Source organism: Trematosphaeria pertusa (assembly GCF_010094035.1).
Source record: "Trematosphaeria pertusa strain CBS 122368 unplaced genomic scaffold BU26scaffold_1, whole genome shotgun sequence".
Classification (NCBI taxonomy): domain Eukaryota; kingdom Fungi; phylum Ascomycota; class Dothideomycetes; order Pleosporales; family Trematosphaeriaceae; genus Trematosphaeria; species Trematosphaeria pertusa.
The window spans coordinates 352,100-370,991 of record NW_022987212.1 but is presented as its reverse complement, the minus strand read 5'-3'; the positions used below and the strand labels follow the sequence as shown (position 1 = coordinate 370,991).

General features: G+C 56.3%; 6 protein-coding genes across 6 annotated transcripts; 3 read left to right on the top strand and 3 right to left on the bottom strand.

Annotated features, from left to right (window-relative positions):
- Positions 1–309: 309 nt before the first annotated feature.
- On the bottom strand, positions 310–2,223 carry BU26DRAFT_545190 (uncharacterized protein; the record flags this gene model as incomplete). Its single annotated transcript, XM_033831775.1, has 2 exons — positions 310–1,939; positions 1,988–2,223. The coding sequence occupies 2 exons, from the start codon at positions 2,221–2,223 to the stop codon at positions 313–315; spliced, it is 1,863 nt and encodes a 620-aa protein (XP_033690623.1).
- A 321-nt stretch (positions 2,224–2,544) lies between these two features.
- Positions 2,545–4,641, top strand: BU26DRAFT_512590 (Metallo-dependent phosphatase). The gene is made up of 5 exons (XM_033827411.1): positions 2,545–3,011; positions 3,148–3,637; positions 3,685–4,048; positions 4,099–4,164; positions 4,212–4,641. The coding sequence occupies exons 1-5, from the start codon at positions 2,855–2,857 to the stop codon at positions 4,401–4,403; spliced, it is 1,269 nt and encodes a 422-aa protein (XP_033690622.1). The 5' UTR covers positions 2,545–2,854; the 3' UTR covers positions 4,404–4,641.
- A 691-nt stretch (positions 4,642–5,332) lies between these two features.
- On the top strand, positions 5,333–6,172 carry BU26DRAFT_598490 (P-loop containing nucleoside triphosphate hydrolase protein; the record flags this gene model as incomplete). Its single annotated transcript, XM_033835030.1, has 1 exon — positions 5,333–6,172. Exon 1 carries the CDS (start codon positions 5,393–5,395, stop codon positions 6,170–6,172), a length of 780 nt encoding a protein of 259 aa, XP_033690621.1. The 5' UTR covers positions 5,333–5,392.
- Positions 6,173–6,218: 46 nt separating this feature from the next.
- BU26DRAFT_512587 (glycosyltransferase family 25 protein) lies at positions 6,219–8,169 on the bottom strand. Its single transcript, XM_033827410.1, has 3 exons — positions 7,691–8,169; positions 7,295–7,509; positions 6,219–7,243 (listed from the first exon to the last, which is right to left on the bottom strand). Exons 1-3 carry the CDS (start codon positions 7,901–7,903, stop codon positions 6,283–6,285), a joined length of 1,389 nt encoding a protein of 462 aa, XP_033690620.1. The 5' UTR covers positions 7,904–8,169; the 3' UTR covers positions 6,219–6,282.
- A 99-nt stretch (positions 8,170–8,268) lies between these two features.
- BU26DRAFT_471274 (LET1-like protein) lies at positions 8,269–10,594 on the top strand. Its single transcript, XM_033825375.1, has 2 exons — positions 8,269–8,595; positions 8,650–10,594. The coding sequence occupies exons 1-2, from the start codon at positions 8,491–8,493 to the stop codon at positions 10,420–10,422; spliced, it is 1,878 nt and encodes a 625-aa protein (XP_033690619.1). The 5' UTR covers positions 8,269–8,490; the 3' UTR covers positions 10,423–10,594.
- A 1,476-nt stretch (positions 10,595–12,070) lies between these two features.
- On the bottom strand, positions 12,071–14,869 carry BU26DRAFT_4380 (meiosis induction protein kinase-like protein). Its single transcript, XM_033824267.1, has 4 exons — positions 14,847–14,869; positions 14,579–14,800; positions 13,774–14,523; positions 12,071–13,718 (listed from the first exon to the last, which is right to left on the bottom strand). The coding sequence occupies exons 2-4, from the start codon at positions 14,729–14,731 to the stop codon at positions 12,252–12,254; spliced, it is 2,370 nt and encodes a 789-aa protein (XP_033690618.1). The 5' UTR covers positions 14,732–14,800; positions 14,847–14,869; the 3' UTR covers positions 12,071–12,251.
- Between the last annotated feature and the right edge of the window lie 4,023 nt (positions 14,870–18,892).

Here is an 18,892-nt window from a genome sequence, read left to right as displayed (position 1 = left end):
TGTACTCATATTGCATATCTGCATGTGGTTGGGGTTCCGACGCTGGGGCCGGACCTTGAAGTGATGCCGACGGAAACATATCCGGGTTTGCATATCCGGTCTAACCTTTGGATCATGCTCGGACAATGTTGAGAGCTATGCAAAATGCTGACCCAATCATCAGTGTTAGGCCTGTCGTGATAGTACATAACGGAGATAATTCGGTATGTCGGATTCCATGCAGCGTGGCGTTCGGCGTTGTGAACTGAAGCGTCTCGTGATCACGGTTCGTCGCTGACCGTGGCATCAACGCAATCCTCTCACGTTATTATCTCATGTTGCTGCTTCACTCGTAGCAGGTGCAGACGCCGCCGGTGCCGGTGCCGGTGCTGGTGCAGCCGCAGATGCCGGTGCCGGGTCTCCAAGAGTGAGGTTTGGGATGGCATGTCCGCCACCCCTCGCGCCTCCACGTCCGCGACCGCGCGGACCAAATCCCCCACGGCCACGAGCCGGTCCGGTAGGAGGCCCAGCGAACGGACGGTTTCGAGCAACTTTCTCCTTCCGCTCGAGCACCTGTACGGCGCCCTGTGCGACCTTGACCGGACTGGCAGCGATAGCGTTCTGAAGACCCTCCGGCTCCGCAAAGTCCACATAGGCAAACCCTTTCCTCTTGTCGATCTCCACCTTCTCAATAGCGCCAAAGACCTTCAAAGCTTCTTCGATAAGCGGTTCGGTAATTCCTTGGGAGGCATTGGCGTGTTTCAGGAACGCCTGCTTGCCCGTGGGGGTAGGTGCAGGTAGAGCAGATGAGGGTGTGGGGTTTGCTGGACGGGCGGGAGATGTGGCGTCTGCCTTGGATGGGGTGGCTTGAGGTTGAAGCGTCGGGTTCCTGGCAGCGGCGGGCTCGGTGGGTGGAGCTCGTGCGGCTGCGGGGCCTTTGGGAGCCGTGGGGGTTTGCGGTTGAGCGGATTGGGGTTTCTTGAGGATAGTAGGGGCAGGGGTAGGGGCAGGCTTGGTTTGTGCCTTGGAGTCGTCTCTACTGTTTGTTTTGTCTGCCAAGGAAGCCTTGAAGGCACGGCGCTCCGCGCGGGATGGTCGCTCCTTCTTGGTAGAAGCAGATGCAGTTTTGTCCGCTGCCGATGGAGTAGTTGCAGACACAGGAGTAATGTCCTTCGCTTTCTGCTTGCCGGCCGTGTTCTCGTCCTGTTGGGCCAAGGTGTCCTGGGTAGCCGGAGTGACCTCGCGTTTCGTGCCTCGTCGCCGGTTGGGAGCAGGCCCAATGCCCAAATCCCGTTGGAGCATCGACTTCGCCAGATTGACGTTCCCACGCTTACGTTCCGTAGCAGGAGATTGGGTAGCTGGAGCGGCCTTGTCAGTTGAACCCATTGCGGAGGCGTCCTTCAGGGCGGACGCCTCCTTGTTGAGGACCTTCACTGCGTCCTTCTGAGCCTTCTCTCTCTCAGCCTTGTTAAGCCTGCGGTTCTTGTCTCCAGAAGCGAGCGCAGCCTCCTTCCCGCCCTTGCCCAGAGTCTTCTTCTCCGCAGCATCATCTTTAGCCTCGCCACGACCTTGTTTGCCTTTGGCCTGCGGCTTGTCCTTGTTAGCCTTCTTCTCTCTGAGCGCTTCAATTAGCGGAGTGGTCTTGACCTTCTCCTCCTTTTGAACTTCGCCTTCGGGAGCAGCTGGCTTGGTGATTGGAGCTGTTAGGCTCTCGAGGAACTCCTTGAACTCCAGGTCCTGGTCGATGGTGCCCTGACGGGCGTCATTCCTCCGCCTGCCTCCTGGCATCTTCGGGTATGGGGCGAACTCAAGCGCTGGCGGGCCGACAAGGGCGGGATCCTGGAAGGATTTGGCGGCATCATGGAAGGTAGCTTCGCGGATGTGGTCGCCGAGGGCCGTGACGTGGGCTTGCTGCGTAACGTGAAGGTATGCGCGCGAGGGCCTGGAGGGTTTGGCAAGGCTGTCCTAGGATTAGACTACAACACAAAATGAGGGTGGAGGGGCGTACTCTTTGGAGATCTTGCCCTTCCTGTAGCTCAACCAGTCGATCTTTCCGGCACCGAGTTTCCACTCTTCTCCCAGAATGCTCTCGAACTCGGCCTTGGTCAGTCCCGGGGGCAGTCTCCGACAGACGAGCTTCAGTCGCGGTTGGGGAGCTTTCGGACCGCGGGATGCAGATGCGGGGGCATTCTTCTGCAGCACCGTGACCGGCAGCACGCCGTTAACGCCGGCCTGGGGCGGCATTCCTGTGGGTGTCTTTCGAGGGGGCTGCGAGGCTTGCCAGGACCCTAAGGGGCGGTTGTGAATGGAGTTGGGAACTATGAGTGTGGACTGGGAGCTTTGCGGGGGGCAGAACGGCAATTTGTAGATAGGGACATTGGAATGGAAGCTCCAAGCGATACGTAGCCGGCAGCGCGACAGCGACGGCTCCTGCACTGTTCGAGCGACAGGAAGGTAAAGCCAGGGGTGATGCGCCGCAGGAAAGGGCAAGCTTCACTTCGACATTGAGGTTATCAAGAATTAGTGACGCTCACCGCCTTCCCAAAGTGGCACGCTTCGGTCATCCAAGCGCCGCGGCCAGCCAGCTGCAGCTGCCACCAGCGACCTCAGGCTTGCGGCAGTCGTGCTTCCACATCACCATGCATACTCGCTGCGGATACTGATGAACTCGCTATATTACTCTCATTGCTGAATCCGGCCTTCTCTGCTAGCGCCCACGACAGATGATACCGCAGAGATTCGCTACGTCACGCTTGATAATACACCGTCACACGACCAACTCCCTCTTTACCGCCATTGTTGCCTCTCCAATTCGAAAGGCGCGCATCCTTGCTCTTCTCCAGGGCCGTTGACGACTTGCGAGACTTTCTGAACCATGGGGAAGGACAGCGACGTCCCCCAGCCGGGGCCAGCGCGCCTCTCGAAAGGCGCAGGACCTGATGAGTGGTTGGAGCAGGCGAAACAATGCAAATACCTGCCGGAAGCCGAGATGAAGCGCCTTTGCGAGATCGTGAAGGAGTGCCTCATGGAGGGTGAGTTCTATCGGTCCAACAGCTGCCGAGGGATGCCCTGCATTGAGCTCTTCCTGGGCATTAATTCAATTGCGATATCCGCACGCCTTGTATCCGCCTCACAGTGGTGCTCCGTACACTGACACTTCATATACAGAATCAAATATCCAGCCTGTCCGGACACCCGTCACAGTATGTGGCGACATCCATGGCCAGTTCTACGATCTCCTTGAGCTCTTCCGGGTCGCTGGCGGGATGCCCAGCGATACTCCTACCCCACCCATTGCTCCTGCCGCCACGTCCCCCGTTCCTTCAGCCATAAAGCCCGAGGATATTGAGCCACCCACCATGATTACAGACCCGAAGGCAAAGCGGAAGATGAAGAGGAGATTTCAGCGCGATGCCAACTATACTGGGCCGAGCAGTCCCAACGAGGGCGAAGAGGAGGAGGAAGAAGAGGAGGAAGAGCGCGGCCGGAGTAGAAGTATCACTCGCAGGCGGAGTGCAGAAGCACAGTCCGAGGCGGGATCCACGCGGAATGTTCCTACCGGTAATGGACAGCAGAACTTTGTCTTCCTGGGCGACTTCGTGGACCGAGGTTATTTCAGCTTGGAGACTTTTACACTTCTCATGTGCTTGAAGGCGAAGTACGCGTTCCTCTGTTCTGGTAGTGACCCGACGACTGACGATTTAGATTCCCTGATCGAGTTACCCTCGTCCGCGGAAACCACGAGTCCAGGCAGATCACCCAGGTGTACGGTTTTTATGAAGAGTGCCAGACCAAGTACGGTAACGCCTCAGTATGGAAAGCGTGCTGTCAGGTCTTTGACTTCCTCGCCTTGGCGGCCATTGTAGACGGAAAAGTCCTATGTGTGCACGGCGGATTGAGCCCCGAAATCAGGACACTGGATCAGATCCGCGTGGTTGCAAGAGCCCAGGAAATTCCCCACGAGGGCGCATTTTGCGACTTGGTGTGGAGTGATCCGGAAGATGTCGATACATGGGCCGTCTCTCCTCGCGGCGCTGGGTGGTTGTTCGGAGACAAGGTCTCTTCAGAGGTGAGTCAAAGTATGCTTCCCTGACAAAGTCCGAAGCTGACAGATTCTAGTTCAATCACGTCAACGGCCTACAACTCATTGCTCGAGCGCATCAGCTGGTCAACGAAGGCTATAAGGTATGTTGTAACACCAAATTCCACGTGCGCGCGCTCACCCACCCTAGTACCACTTCAAAGACAAGGACGTTGTCACCGTTTGGTCAGCACCGAACTACTGCTATCGCTGTGGCAACGTGGCCTCCATCATGAACCTAGGCGAGGATTTGAAGCCCGAATTCCAGATCTTCAGCGCCGTCCCCGATCATCGAAGAGCCGTGCCGGCAGGAAGAGGTACGCGCGGCGAGTACTTCTTGTAATGAACGACTGTGTGGGGAACTGTGCATACATACGTTACGAGCTTTTGTGGGGGGTGTTGAATGTCATGACGATAGACGGCGGCGGCGGGGTGGGCTTGGGCTGGTGTTCACTTGAGGCTGCTTGGGAAGCATTATTGAGGATACGCGCATGCTGCATTGCTAGGAAGAAAGAATACCCAGGAACTTTGTTCATGACCTTGTAATATATTGGACGCGTTTGTAGCTGTATGAATACTAGGTGTTGTTGAAATCAGGCTTTGCACTATTGTGTGCAAGTTTCCTCAGTGATATTGGACCCCACTGACAAGGCTCGCTACGCGCTTGCCGCACACGCACTTACTCCAACTAGAAAATTATTCCACATCATGGCAGGGCATGATAGGAACGGAACGCCGTCTTTTCGTCTCCCAGTAAAATTTTCTAAAAGGATATATAATGTTTATCCTCAAATTCTTGGCACCTGTAACGGGTCCTCGCCAGGAGGCTCATCGTTATCCACTCGCGCTTCCCAAATTCAAGCCTTGGCAGGAGCCCAGTTCGAGTCCGGTGGTGTCCGATTTCAACCCACTCACACAGGTAACTTGTGATGCTGGGCGGACCTAAGCAATGAATACTACATGACGAGGGAAGAAATTCTGCAGTCGCGTATTCACCATTGGACGGCGGCGCTGGAATACTCTTGCTTGGGTTGGGAGGTGTGAGTTGGGCTGAGGGGTCGACTGGTTTTTTGCTGGCTTTTGGGTCTTTTCTTTTGGAAATGATGAAGGGAGTTAGTTATATATATAGGTTTACCTGTCCTATTTTAATTAAACCTTTGCGCTCTAAGAACCATCCATCTCTACAGGACAGCATTCTGCGGAGCCCCTGACTGCCTTATACGATGCATACTCGTATTTCCCCTCCAGGAGAACGCCATAGATTCCGCACCTCTCTAACCTAGAGCCCACATCCCCTCCACCCGTCATCCATCCCCAAAGCGCCTAAGCACAATGCCTCGCCCCCAAAATCCCGCATTCAAGATGCTGCTCTACAGAACCACGCTCCTCGGCCCCAAGGGCTGCGGCAAAACGTCCCTCTTTTGCCGCTTCGGACTTGACTACTTCTCTCCCGACATCTCCAGCTATGGCCCCACGACCGAGGGCGAAACGCTGCGCAAGCAAATGGTGCTACGCTCCACATCGCAATGCGTCATGTGGGAGATTAACGACGACGTTTATTATGGGGAGGACAATTGGGTGTCGAGGCGTTACTTGGACGCGCTGAATGCGCATCTCGTTGACAATGCGGATGGCGTGCTGGTGTGCTATAGTGTGAGGGATAGGAAGGGGTTTGAGGATGTGGATGAGTGGAGGGCGGAGATTGGGAGGTTGAAGAGGGTGAAGAGGGCGTGGGAGAGGAAGAGGGAGGGGGTGGTGGAGGGGGAGGTCGACGCTATGGCGGAAGAGCTGGCTAATGGGGGGATGAAGGTGCCTATTGTGCTGGTGGGTTGTCGGTCGGACTGTGGGGATGAGAGGGAGGTTGCGTATGAGGAGGGGAGGGAGAAGGCGCGGGAATGGGGGGTTCCTTTTCTAGAGTGCAGTGCGAAGACGGGGGAAGGTGTTGAGGAGGTGTTTGTTCAGTTGGCGGGGGAGATTAGGAGGGTGAGGGATGGGGTTGTTGAGGGGGGAGAGGTACGGGCGGAGAAGAGGGGGGCTAGATTGTCGATGGGCGGGTTGAGGGGGTTGCTGAAGGGATGGTCTAAGAAAGGGTCAAGAGAACAGGGCGGATGATCATGCAAAGCTCATAACGGAGCAGACCCAGAAAATACGATCGATACTATTTTGTGATGCCCGCCGGAACGCCTGTTCCATGCCTGAAAGTATAGCTGCGAGCTCTCTCGTCACTCGTCCGGCCACTGATCCTCCAACTCCTTTTCGCCCCTTACAATCTTCTCCAAATTCATCCTCACACTGTACCTCAAATACTTCGTCTCGTACCTCGTCGCATACCCACCTCCCAAGCCCCCGATATCGCTCTCCCCATCCATCGGATGATGGTGCGCAAAGATGGGCGGCTGGGTCGTCAGACACACCCTCTCTCTTCCATTCCTTTTGCCTTTACCTCCACCGAGCGGCGATTGATGGGCGGGCTTCTTCTTAGGCTCTGCGGACGCGCCCATATCGGGATCTTCTCCGCCACACCAACGCCCCATTTCAGAGTCGAAGATCCCGTTCCAGCCCTTGATGCCGAACTGATGGAGAAGGCGGCGCGCACCGCGCTGGCTAACGGCATAGGCTATCGTGCAGAGTGTGCCGCCTGATGCGCGGTGGAAGACGCGTGTATGTGGTGGATATGCGTCGGCTAAGGGATCGAGAACGCCTTGGAAGGGATGCGCTTTCAGGTGCTTGCCCACGGGTACCGTATCATCGTTCGACTGGGTGAGGATCACGTTGGCTGCTGTGATGTCTGACTTTTTATGGTCATCGGAGTAGCGCGGGAATCCGGCGCCGCAGTGGCCGACCCAGAGGATGTCCCATTCTGCGGGGTCACCGTAAGGAGAAGGGGAGCCGCTTGTTTGGTGATGTGAGTAGCCGAGGCCAGTCTTAGAGACGGAGGATAAGGGGAGAGTGGGCAGTTGCGTAGTGAGCCCGTGGTCGGTCAGGATGTGAATACCGGTCTCGGGAGTTTCAGGATTGGGACGGTTTTCGAGTTTATACTGCGGAGAAGATGATAAGACATCCTTATTCTCTGAGAGGAAACGTGATGCGAGTGCGAATCGTTGTAGGTTCTGTCGAACGCGAACATCCCAGTCTACGTCGTCCTCAATTATGAGGGCTGTTGAGAGATTCTGCTGTACGACCCTTTTTTGTCGTAATCAGCGAATGATTTCGCCATGAAGTTCTAAGCGGTACCTTTGTAGCGCGTTCATGTGCGTTCTCCAGCTGCCTCGTATGCCTACGGAAAGCTTGATATTCTCTTCCGGTGGTGGATACGCGCTATTCCGGATGCTGTCTCCAGTCACGCCGTCCACAAATTCCAACTTGATGTTGCTAGTCGCTGCGGAGAGGGTCATGGCATCGCGTCGGTCGGATCGGAAGGGGAGATTGAGGACGAGAATCTTTTGAAACTTGAGAACATGTTAGTTGCTATGGCTCGGAGCTGGGCTAGACTGGTAGGCAAAGGAGGGTGTGTCTTCGCTTTCCGTGCTTCTCTTGTCAATAGCCGATATCTGGGAGGGGTTTTTAAGGGATGCGCAAATAGGTAGGATTGCACTTGAGAAGCCGTTAGGGAGGAACTTTTTGACGTACACCGAGAGTGGAATTGTGGATATCCGTCAACGAGCCATCCTGCAAATACTCGAATGAATCCACCGGGATCACAACTTGGTGCCCCCCGTAGTTCAACCAGAAGTACAACGCTGCGAAGAACAGAACAGTCGTCAAGAGTCTCGGTCTCGAAAGATACCATGGACTTCTCCTCCTCTTCATCGGACTGAAAGGGCCGCCACCCCTCGGGGACATCATCCCAAAGGTATCGATTGAGATGCGCCGCATGGCATTCGGTGACAGCGCCGCTCTGGAAAGTGAGAGAAACAGCACATTAGAAGTACTTGCTCGACAGGAGCAGAGGCGTTAGAAGTTGAGAGCAAGGCCATGCTGTCCAGTGTTCTGGTGACCAGGCTAAATGGAGCCGCAATCTGCTGCATGCAATATATTGCAGTATTGATGAAGCGATGCGCGGCCAAGGGCTGCGCAACCTGGGCGAGGGATTTTGCGGGGAGGAGCACGTGAGGGCTGAGGTGCAGGTGCGGGTGCAGGCGCAGATGTGGCGGCATCGGAAAGGCCGCGGAATTGCGTTGCTGAGAAATTCTTATCGATAGATAGGCCGATGGTGGACGGTGGAGGACCCTTTGCCTCGAAAAAGAAGTTTGACGCTTCTCCGAGCCTCCATTCTTTTGCTTCTCCGCCCGCACTCGATTGCGCTCGTCTTATTTCCTGTCTGAGGAGCGCTGGATCTTGGAGAACCTCGACGACGCTCCGCCATCTAGCCGTTCCCTTTGATTCGCATTCGCGCCCGGTCGCCACAACCTCCCCACGAGGAGCTCACCATGAGCGCAATTCTCTCCGCCGACGACCTGAACGACTTCATATCGCCCGGCGTCGCGTGCATCAAGCCCATAGAAACACTTCCAGCAAAGCCTGAAGACGCTTCCGTACGCCTGCCCTGCCCTCTACTCTCCGTCATCGGCGCAAACTGACAAACGCAGCATGCCTACGAAGTCACCACCGAAGACAAAGTCGCCGCGTCGCAGCCGCCTCCTCCCGCCCAGATATCGCTTACAGATTGCCTCGCGTGTTCGGGATGTGTGACGTCGGCCGAAGCGGTGCTTGTCACCCTCCAGTCACATACTGAGGTCCTCGCCACGCTCGATACCTACCGATCGCTGCGTGCGCCATGGCTAGCGCAGAACGGAACGAAGCATATGAATAATGGGGCAACAAACGGTGTGAATGGGCACTATGGCGAGGGAAAGCTGTTCGTGGCCAGCGTCTCACCGCAGACGCGAGCAAGCCTGGCAGCTGTCTTCTCCGTGTCGGAAGCGGAAGCGGGGAATATGATCGCCCAGCTGCTTAGCGGGCCGTCCGGTCTCGGAGCCGGAGGTGCCCATGGTAGCGACTTCACCTGGGTCATAGACACGAACGTTGTGCGGGAAGCCTGCCTCGTCGCCGCGGCAAACGAGGTCGCATGCGCCCTCTCTCCAGACGCCCAGAATACCCCGTCCGAACCGGGAACAGAAAGCGCAAGCGATACAGCGCCTAAGAAACCTATCTTGACATCGGCATGTCCTGGCTGGATATGCTATGCTGAGAAGACACATCCCTATGTCCTCCCGCACCTCTCGCGCCTAAAGTCCCCGCAAGCTCTAACAGGAACACTCATTAAATCGGTCCTAAGTCAGCGCTACAACATTCCCCCTTCTCAGATATGGCATCTGGCCATCATGCCCTGCTTCGACAAGAAGCTCGAAGCAAGCCGCAGCGAGCTCACGTCCTCCGCCTGGCTCCCTAACCAAGACCCTTTCCAGGGAGCCGTGCGAGACGTCGATTGCGTGATCACCGCCCGCGAACTCCTACATCTAGCTGCCGCACGCGGCATGAATTTCTCCTCCCTCCCTCAGACCCCACTACCCTCCGCGCAACGAACGCCCTTCCCGGACCCGAGAATAGACGCCTTCCTTTTCCCGCCCACCCGTCGAAAGAATCAAGACCCCGTCGCTGGACCATCGGGTGGATACCTATATCACATATTGCAAAGATACCAAGCACAGCACCCTGGATCGTCAATATCGGTGTCACGCGGGAGGAACGCAGATGTGGTCGAATACTCGCTCGTCCGGGGCCCAGAAACTATCGTCAAGATGGCGCGCTTCTACGGATTCCGTAATATCCAGAATCTCGTACGGCGACTGAAGCCCGCGAAGATGAGCAAGATGCCAGGAGCAAGGACAGGCGTAAGCAGGAGACCCGGGGCAAATGGCGCGGCCGGCGTGGAAGGAGTCAAGGAATATGCATATGTGGAAGTCATGGCTTGCCCCGGCGGGTGCACCAATGGCGGCGGACAGATCAAGGTTTCCGAAGTGGAACAAGTACGCGCTGCTGAGGGCTTCCATGCCATCAACGGAGCCGTTGTAGTCGCAAGACCGGGCCCAAAAGAGCAGAAAGAGTGGTTAGGAAGGGTGGACGAAGCGTACTTCTCTGGCTCGGATGAAGAAACCATCGACAGCGACGGAGACCAAGAGATGCAAGACGTCGCCACCACCAACGGAACCAACACCCTGCCTTACGATGATGATGTCGTGGGCGGCATTTCCCAAACATATGTCTGGGATGTGCTATGTCACTGGGCCGATATCACGGATGTAGACATGCGGAAGTTGATATACACGTCGTACCGCAAGGTGGAGAGCGATGTGGGCAAGAAGCAGAATGATGTCGAGAGGGTTGCTGGGCTGGCGAGCAGCATCGGAGGCGGCTGGTGAGTGAGCGAGCGAGCTCAAGCGCTGAGCTTGCTACATACGGACATTAGATGGCGTTATTAGATAACATGCGAAGCATTTGCACGGGTACGGGAAGATGGAGTAGGTTGGGGGCCCGATAGGAAGACATACAATCACGTCCGTCGTGGGATTTTAATGAAAGAACTATCAACACAAAGGCAGCAGAGCATACCGCCTCCCCACTGTGCTCCCGAATCCTAAACTTTTCTTCGAGCCGTTAGTCGCCTCGGAGGAGAACCTTCATCTTCGCAGCGGCACACATGGGCGTCAAGCTCACACAAACTCTGGTACACTAAGACGGAAAGCGCCTAGTACATTCCTCACCACGCCGCTCCCTTCTTCCGCCCGCAGCACGCGCAGCGGTTACGGCCCGCTCCTCGCCCTCGCGGATGGCGCCTGTGAATCGGTCCAGATTCTGCTGTGCGACGGAGGTAAATGTTGTACACGCGTGATCGGGTGCAGCGCGAACACGGCAAAGCCAACCATCCAGCGTAGGCTGGCTGTGTGATCTGTAGGGTAGGGCTGAAATGGAATAGAGCTGACTCTGACGCCTAGGATTCATTCACGGAAGCATAAGACAGCGCCAATTAGATGGAGCAGAGACCAAACTTTCGATTTCGATTCGCTTCGATAAAACATATGAGAACGATCCAGCAAGCAAGCAAGCAAGCTGATGTCCGGATCCAGCCAGTCCAATCCAGTTCGAACGCGTCGCGTCGCGCGTTGTGGTATTCCCCCCCCCAAAAAACAAAGCTTCAAAATCCCACTTGCTCCCCAAGCTCCGGCGATAAGAATAGTACAAGGTACACATTGCCGTCCGGGGCAGGTCGACCAGAATTATAGAATTACAGTGTGGTTGTGCAGGGTAGGGTACAGTCTGGTTGACGAGTCAAGGAGAAAAAGCGCCAGCGATGGAAAGTAGCGTAGGGAAGACCCTGTCTATAACGAGCAGAGCACACACAAAGGGAAACCGCTGCATTCTGGTGGGCGGAACTGAGTCAAAGAAACAGATTGGAAAAGGGTTGATCGCTCAACAAGGGCTAGCTATAGCGTCTCCTTCCACCAGGGGCTCTCGACATCCAAAACCCGCCCAATCCTTCGCTTCCAAATCCAAGACAGGAGAAAATAACAGTATGATGAGGTAGTGATGTAGTCGCCAAATGCCAAATTTGGGGGTATTCGCCATCGAATGAAGAAAGCTGAGAAGGGAAATGAAAAACGGTCTAGCGAGGTATCTCTTACAAAACTGTTGCCCCTTGAATGAAACCTGCGAAATTGGCCAGAAATGCGTTTGGCGGCCCCACCACTTGAATAGGATGATCAAGATAGGATTCCCATGCTCACACAAAGTCCGCCCCGCCACAAAAAGCTGAAAATGCCACCGAAATAGTTGTAAAAGGAAATTGGATGCGCAAGCGAATGTGGTGCAGTAGTTGGTTGTTGTCGGCATGTTAGACGACACAACAGAAATGGTGTGTTAAACGATTGGAAGAACAGTATTGCGCCGAAAACACCATTTCCAAGATGCGCTTTCTTTTTGTGATTACCACTTTTGGTAACGACTCGTGTGTATGTCTCACACATCTCCTTGACTCGTGCACCGTTCCTGACGGGAGGGCCGAAAAAGCTCGTCGTGTGGTCGTCAACCGTGAACGTTGGAGTGGTGGCGCGAGCCCCGAACTGTATTCGACGATGGAGGCAGTAATATAAGCCGTAGAAGGAGAGACCGAGATTATAGTAATTATATGGTTGAAGACGGCGTAGAGAATGCAAGGGGAAATCTATCATATAGATTCGAAGGTGATAGGTGATCACCGATACATGGACTGCGTGGCTAGAAGGCTGGCAGCCACACTTGATGCCCAGTCATTGTCATCGTAGGGCGGCGTCGGCCACTTCGAAGGCCCCTCATCCTTAGTTGTTCGCGTCTTCGAGATCTCCAGCGGCTTCGTCGGCGTCATGAAGTCCATCTGGCCGAACCCAACATTGTTACGGTTCGCTGATGGCGAAGGCGTGAGGTACGAGGCGGCAGGGCCGAGGTCGGCCTGAGACTGTCGCGCAGGCTTCTTCTGATACTCTGTGCCCGCCTCCGCATGTCGATCGAGCTTCTTGACTGCCTTCTGAGCAGAAGCGAGCACTTCGCTTAGCAGCTCTTCTTCTTCGTTGGGAGTTTCATATCGGTTTGAGGGGTTCGACCTGTTTTGGAGCGCTCGCCTGGTTCGACTGGAGACTGGACCGGCGGGTGGAGCGATGCCGTGCTCCGAGATTCTGTTGTCATGATTCAATGAGTGGTGACGCTTGAGCATAGGATTGGTAGCGACACGGGGATTCTTTGTCGCAATGCTTGGCTGCGGTGGCCCCTCGAGGCTACACCTCACGTTTTGTAACGCTTTGTCGAGATCCGAGAAATCCGAATTGGTAGAGGGTGCCGGCGCTAGAGGGGGTTGGTCCATGATCATTGACTGCCTGGTACCTCCACTTGCCCATGGAGCACAGCCGGCATTAGCCTCGATGTCATCCGAATTAGGCGACATTGGTGTCTGGTAACGACCAGACAGACGGCGAGCTCGCTTCCTCAAATGGGAGAAGAAGCCTTCCTTGTGTCCACTTGAGGGCGATGCAAGTCCCGATTGGCCATTCAACGCTCTCTCCGCTTCTTGGCGATGAATGTCTGCATAGTGGTTACCGTGCGAGGCGACAGATAATTGACGACCAATCTTCTTTGCAGCCTTTTCTTCTCCCTCTGCAGGACGCACGCTCGCCTGAGCGGTCACCTCTGCTGACAAAGGAGAGACTGGCCGGATGGAAGGCAGAATGGGGATAGGCGCCCCATTGGAAGGGACGCCGTTCGTCCACGTAGCTCGCTTAGGCGCGTTTGGACGATTCTTAGTCGATGAATTTGCATCCGTGGAGTTCGAATGAGCGGGCGACGGCCGCGGCGATATTGGGCGTGCCGGGCTGTGCTGCGGAACAGCCGGGGCACTTTCTCGTGCAACCAGTGACCTACGCAGCCACGAAGACGTTTTCGAGGTCAGGCTTGGAGAGGCGTCAGGTGAGTCCTTTCCGGAGATGTCGGACTGCTTGCGACCCAATAACCTCGACGATGAGGATTTTAGGCGCAGAGGATCAAAGGCATCCTGGAAGTAGTCGTGGGCCAGAGCTTGTGTTGATGTCGGCCTGTTCCGTGGGTCCCACATGAGACACCATGTGACGAAGTTGGCCAAGCTTGCAGGCCACTGTGGGGGTTGGAGAATAGTATCCAGGGAGTGGGGGGCCATCTGCGCGAATGTTAATCAAAGCTGAAATTCTGGTTCGGGTCACACGGTGCTTTACCTTTGGGAAGGAGAAACCAAGCTTCTGTGCCAGCCGCACACCATCCTTCCACTCGCCCCCACCAACTCTCTGTCCGTACTTGTTGACCCAACCTCCAGGGCTGCCCATTATTTCGCACACCCTCCACACCTGGTCAACCTCATTTCCACCGGGGAAGAGGGGCTTCAAAGTAGCGATCTCAACAGCCATCGCACCCACAGCCCAGATGTCGACTGGAGCTGAATATTCGCCTGCGCGAAGCAGGACTTCGGGTGCGCGATACCACCTCGTCGAAACATAGGTAGTGTAAGGAAGCTTAGAATGCGTTTCCCTTGCGAGTCCGAAATCGGCAATCTTAATGGTGTACACGGGTGGTGTCGATGGAGGAGTCATTAGAGCAGAGTACCGTCGGAAGGGATGCGACGAGTCGTTTTGTTGCGACGTCGATACCAGAATGTTTTCGGGCTTGATGTCGCGATGAAAGAATTCGCGTTGGTGGATGTGCTCTAGTCCGGAGATGATCTGAAAGAGGATACTTTTGACACTGTGCGCGTCCATCGGCTTGTGATCGCGTGCCTTCATCAGCTGGTACAGATTTCCATCCATAAACTCCATGGCAATGTGAAGCCGTCTGCTGTAGGGATCCAGGAAGATGTCTAGGGCAGGAACGAGATGCGGATGCGGAGGCAACGAGCGAAGGAAGATGACCTCGCGAAGCTCTAGGCATGCGGAGAACGAGTCGAATGTCTTCTTCATCGTCTTAATCGCAACCTTTGACGCGTTAGTCCACGGCATGTTCCAGTATTCGGGCTCCTGTGATACATACCAGAGTGCCCCGACGCGCGATATGTGCACCCGCCGTCCGTACCCGTGCAAGGGCGACGCTGCCAAAGCTGCCGTCTCCGATCTCCTTCATTACCTCATACCGTTCTTCCAGTGAGGCCCAGCCATGAGGCTGGTTCTGCGTGTCGGCATACATGTCGATAGATTCACGTCAAACTGTGCGACAGAGGGGGGTCTCCGAACAGTTCCGGGTGAATTGAAAGGGCTAGGACGATGAGAATCGACCTGCTCGACGCGGTGAATGGACTCACCGCTCCACACGTCCTTTTAGCAGTTGCTGTCAAAGGTTTACAGCCCAGTCCGGTGCATCTCAGGTCGATGATGGGCGGATTAGAGGTTCGTAGTGTAAGGTGATGTCGAGCGGGGATGGAACCTGAGGGGAGAGGGGTGGCTCAGTGCGTATCGACAGGTTTGAGGTGCGATAGGAGCAGGAGTAAGGGTCCAGGTTGCTGCAGCTGCGGGAGAGTCGAAGAAATGAGGGACGACGGTTGGAAAAGGGCGTGTGGAGACAGGTCCAGGACCACGGTAGGCGGGTAGACTGCCGTGGATTGGGTTCCTTCTAGCGGGTGAGGAAAAGGAATAACTTGGTGACCATAGCTCGAGTGGCTTGCTATCAGGATAATTGGCCGCGGACTGTGCGTCCGGGGAGACAGGAAAGTGGATTTTAGAACGAGAAAGGAGGTCGGGTAGAGGACAATAGAACAGCCCAGGCGAGAGAGGTGTTGAGGAGGTGGTCAGAACGAGGCGGCCGGCTGTGATTGATGGACGTGTCGACGCGCAACAATCACCCGTCGAGGACTGGAAAAAAACACGCCAGTCGCAGAGATCTGCTGTGATTGAAAGACGGTTTCGTGAGGAGGGTTGGTGAATGCGACTGTGGGCTTCAGCATGAATCGCCGTGGCCAATTTCGGACAAGCCCAGGCCGTTAGACGGATTAGAGTGGAAAAGGAGCGGACACGAGAGGCGTTGCAGAGCGTAATAATGAAGATCCTGGGGCCCGAAGGGGAAAAGCCGCGAGTGAGGCCAGAAGATGGCCGTTGCTGTGGTGAAGGGCAGGCCGGCAGCGGTCGCGGCGTTGCTGTGCTGGCAGCGCGCTGTCCAGATAGATGAACGGGCCCTCGGTGAGACGCGCAACGGCAAACGAGCGAAACAGCACGCGCAGCGGGACGTGGGACTTGGGGAGCGCAGCAAGCGGTGAAAGCAGCGAGGTTTGTGGTGAATGTCACGAGCGATCCATGCACGCGACGGCCATGTCGGGCGTGGTGGACTTTTGAGAGGTGAAAGGTGCGGGTAGTGAATGTGGCGCGCGCGGGCAGGGAAGGGGAGTGGGCGACGCCTGCGCAAACGCCGGGCTGCGGGCACAACAGGCTGGCCCGGGGCCGTGAAATGAGCAGGACAGGCTGGACGGGGGGCTGATTCTGGCGAGAGGTGAAGGCTCGGGGTGGTGAGGGAGAAGGCTCGGTTGGATCCGCCAGGGCTTTCCCCCCCTAGCGCAACACGACGCACGTCGCCCAACCGTGCCGGCAGCCAAAATGCGCCGTGACGATTGGCTAGCGCGCCCCCTTTTCTGCTTTTATTGAAACAATTTCTCCCTTTTCGCGCTGCAGCATTTCACATTTCGCTCGCCGCCCGCAGCGAGCGTTATGCCGCGCGCACGTGACGCGTTATGCTGCTCCAATTTTATCCCCCAGCGCGCTGCGGACCTGACACGCGCAAGTGCGATGTGGGTGCGCCGGCGAGGACTTCACAGCCTCCGCGTCTCCCCAGCAGCACGACGGCGCTGGCTTCACCACAGGCACGCGCTGGGTGCGCCGGCGAGCGCTGCGGTTTGCCTTGCGAGCGCGTCGCTGCGCTTCTCCGACGCGCGAAGGGACGGGGCACCGCGCAGACCCCATCGATCGGGAGCGTGAAGCAGGATGTCATCGCCGGGGGTGGGACGAGCTCCTCATCCTGCTGGGCGGCCACGTTCTGACAGCGTCGGCCTGGTGCCCCTTTTCTCCCTCGTACCGTCGCGGGCTGCCGGGATCAAGTGGGCCAGTGTCGCGCCGCTGCTTGGGCTCTCCATGCCCTGTTTCGGACGCTGTTCCTGAGCGCCCTGCAGCCTTATTGGCCGCCGGGCTCTGCTATCGGGCCTGATTGGCGGACCGGGGGCCTCGCGACTCCGTCGATGTGGTTGTGCAGTCGAGGCGTCCTCTAGCGCAGCCGCGGGATTCACGGAACAGCGGACGGTCTGTCGTGGTGGTGACGGGAACCGCGCCGGCGACTCACTAGGCCTCAGTCTTGCCCTCAGGACCGCCGCGATGTGGGCATCAAGCAGGCGCCGCAGCTTGATTGCGCTGGCTCTGACGGCGCCTCTGTGATACAGAACGGTTGGGGCCGTCCAACCTGCCAGCATCCAAGTCGCGCTCAGGAACGACGGCAAGCAGATCTCATGTCATCATGGACCTGGACGAGCCGTGCGCTCCACAGCGGGCTCGGCAGGCGCAAGGTCGGATGCGGAGAGCCCGCGACAGCAACAGCAGCCAAAACTCAATCGTAGCGCGTCTTGGATGTGCCCGCATCACAATCCCCTACAGGACGCCCTTGAATGTTTCTCAAAGCCCACGCAGAGTTAAGTAAAGTCTATCCTGCAGCCTCACGCCGGCGCCCCTCCCCCGGCCGCACGTAGACTAATCGCTGCGTCTTTCAGCACTTGCTCCGACAGCCCCACAACAACCCCGACTTCATCCCCATCGCGATGCAACTTCATAGGTCGGGCGGTTGAATTAAGGGTAACGGTTCCTTAGCACGGCTCCTCTCAACTTCCAGAACTCTTCCATCGTGTTGCCCCCCCGGTCCGTCATCAAAAACATATTGCATGCCAACCTCAGCATCTCCTCGTGAACGCCGACAGGCTCCGGCAGCTAGCTTCTCAGCCCCGGGAATATCGTTCAGCTTCACCGTTCTATCACGATCTATCAACTGCGAGCTGCAGCTTACAGTCATCCACTAATACCGCGTCTTCCAACCAAAAGCCATCGCGACACTGCTGACCATAGACTCGAACGAAACGCCACAGCTAAGTTACACCGGCACGTCAGGATACAGCCTTATCCTCGCGGTGCAACCGAGATCGTCGAACGGAGTACTTTGCGACGTATGAGGCCTGCCCCATATCTCATCTCTACGCATTCAGGCAGTGGCGCTACCAGCCAATAGAGCCTCACAGAGAGCAAAATTTTCAAAACAATACTCATCCAGCAGCAGACGTCGCAGTTGCAGGCCTCCAGCGTACGATTACCGAGCAAAGAGCAATCTGATCCTCCTCTCGAGTTCCCGGACAACCCGCTGCAGCTCCTGCAAGTCATCCTCGTAAACAAAGCGCCAGCACACCATCTCATCTGTTTTCCAACGGTTGTTTCCCTTTCTGATTTCGCTCTCCCCAATCCGTCGTCGCCGTACGTGCTCCGTCTCTATTTATCCTCCAGGCTCACCCATGGTCTCCGGCCCAGAAGCCGTTGATTTCAGCAAGATTCGCGAACCATTATCCACGCGACACGCAAAGATCCTTCCTCCCGTCGTACGGCTGCGCGCCGTCTGGGCAGCGATTGCCGGTGTTGCGTCACTTCTGGATGAATAGGGTGTATCCTTCTACGGCTTGCCGGCTGTTGGTGTGCTACCAACATCATCCTGCGGGCCTGACTGCCGGGTTCTCGGCCTAGTGTTGCAATGTCTAAAATGCCAGCTGAACCCTGTTCTCACCACGCACAAGGTCACCAACTCCTTTCTCTTACGGCTTTTTAGGGTGGTCGTTTCAGTCCGCTTGATACCGCTCGCTAGTTTCTGTGCTTCCCTTTTCCGGAAGCCAGCGCATGCCGCCCTCAGAAAAAGAAAGAGCAATGCATCGGCACTTTCCCATTCACGAAAGGAACCTCAATGGCGTGGGACGTTGATCCCCGAAGCGAACGTCAGCGTGCTCTTGGGGCAATCTACGCTGCTTTTTGGCACAATCAACTCTGGTGGCACATGGGGTGGCTGAGACCTGCGCTTGCAACCAGGTGATTCTCGTCATATCGCTTTTGCACTTTAATTCGCTATCTACCAAAAGCACGCCCAACCTTTTTATATCTCCTCGGGTCATTCTGCTCGAACAGTGTCTTGCGCCGACTGAGGCGTCGGTCTTCCTAAGCTGAACTTGGCGAGGATGAGCGACTTCCGATCACGTGCAAAGCTTTTCACCCCAAACCAAGTACCCACGAGCCCAATGACGACTGGGCAAAGACAACACCTTCGGGCACAGCCAGAGTAACCCAGCCT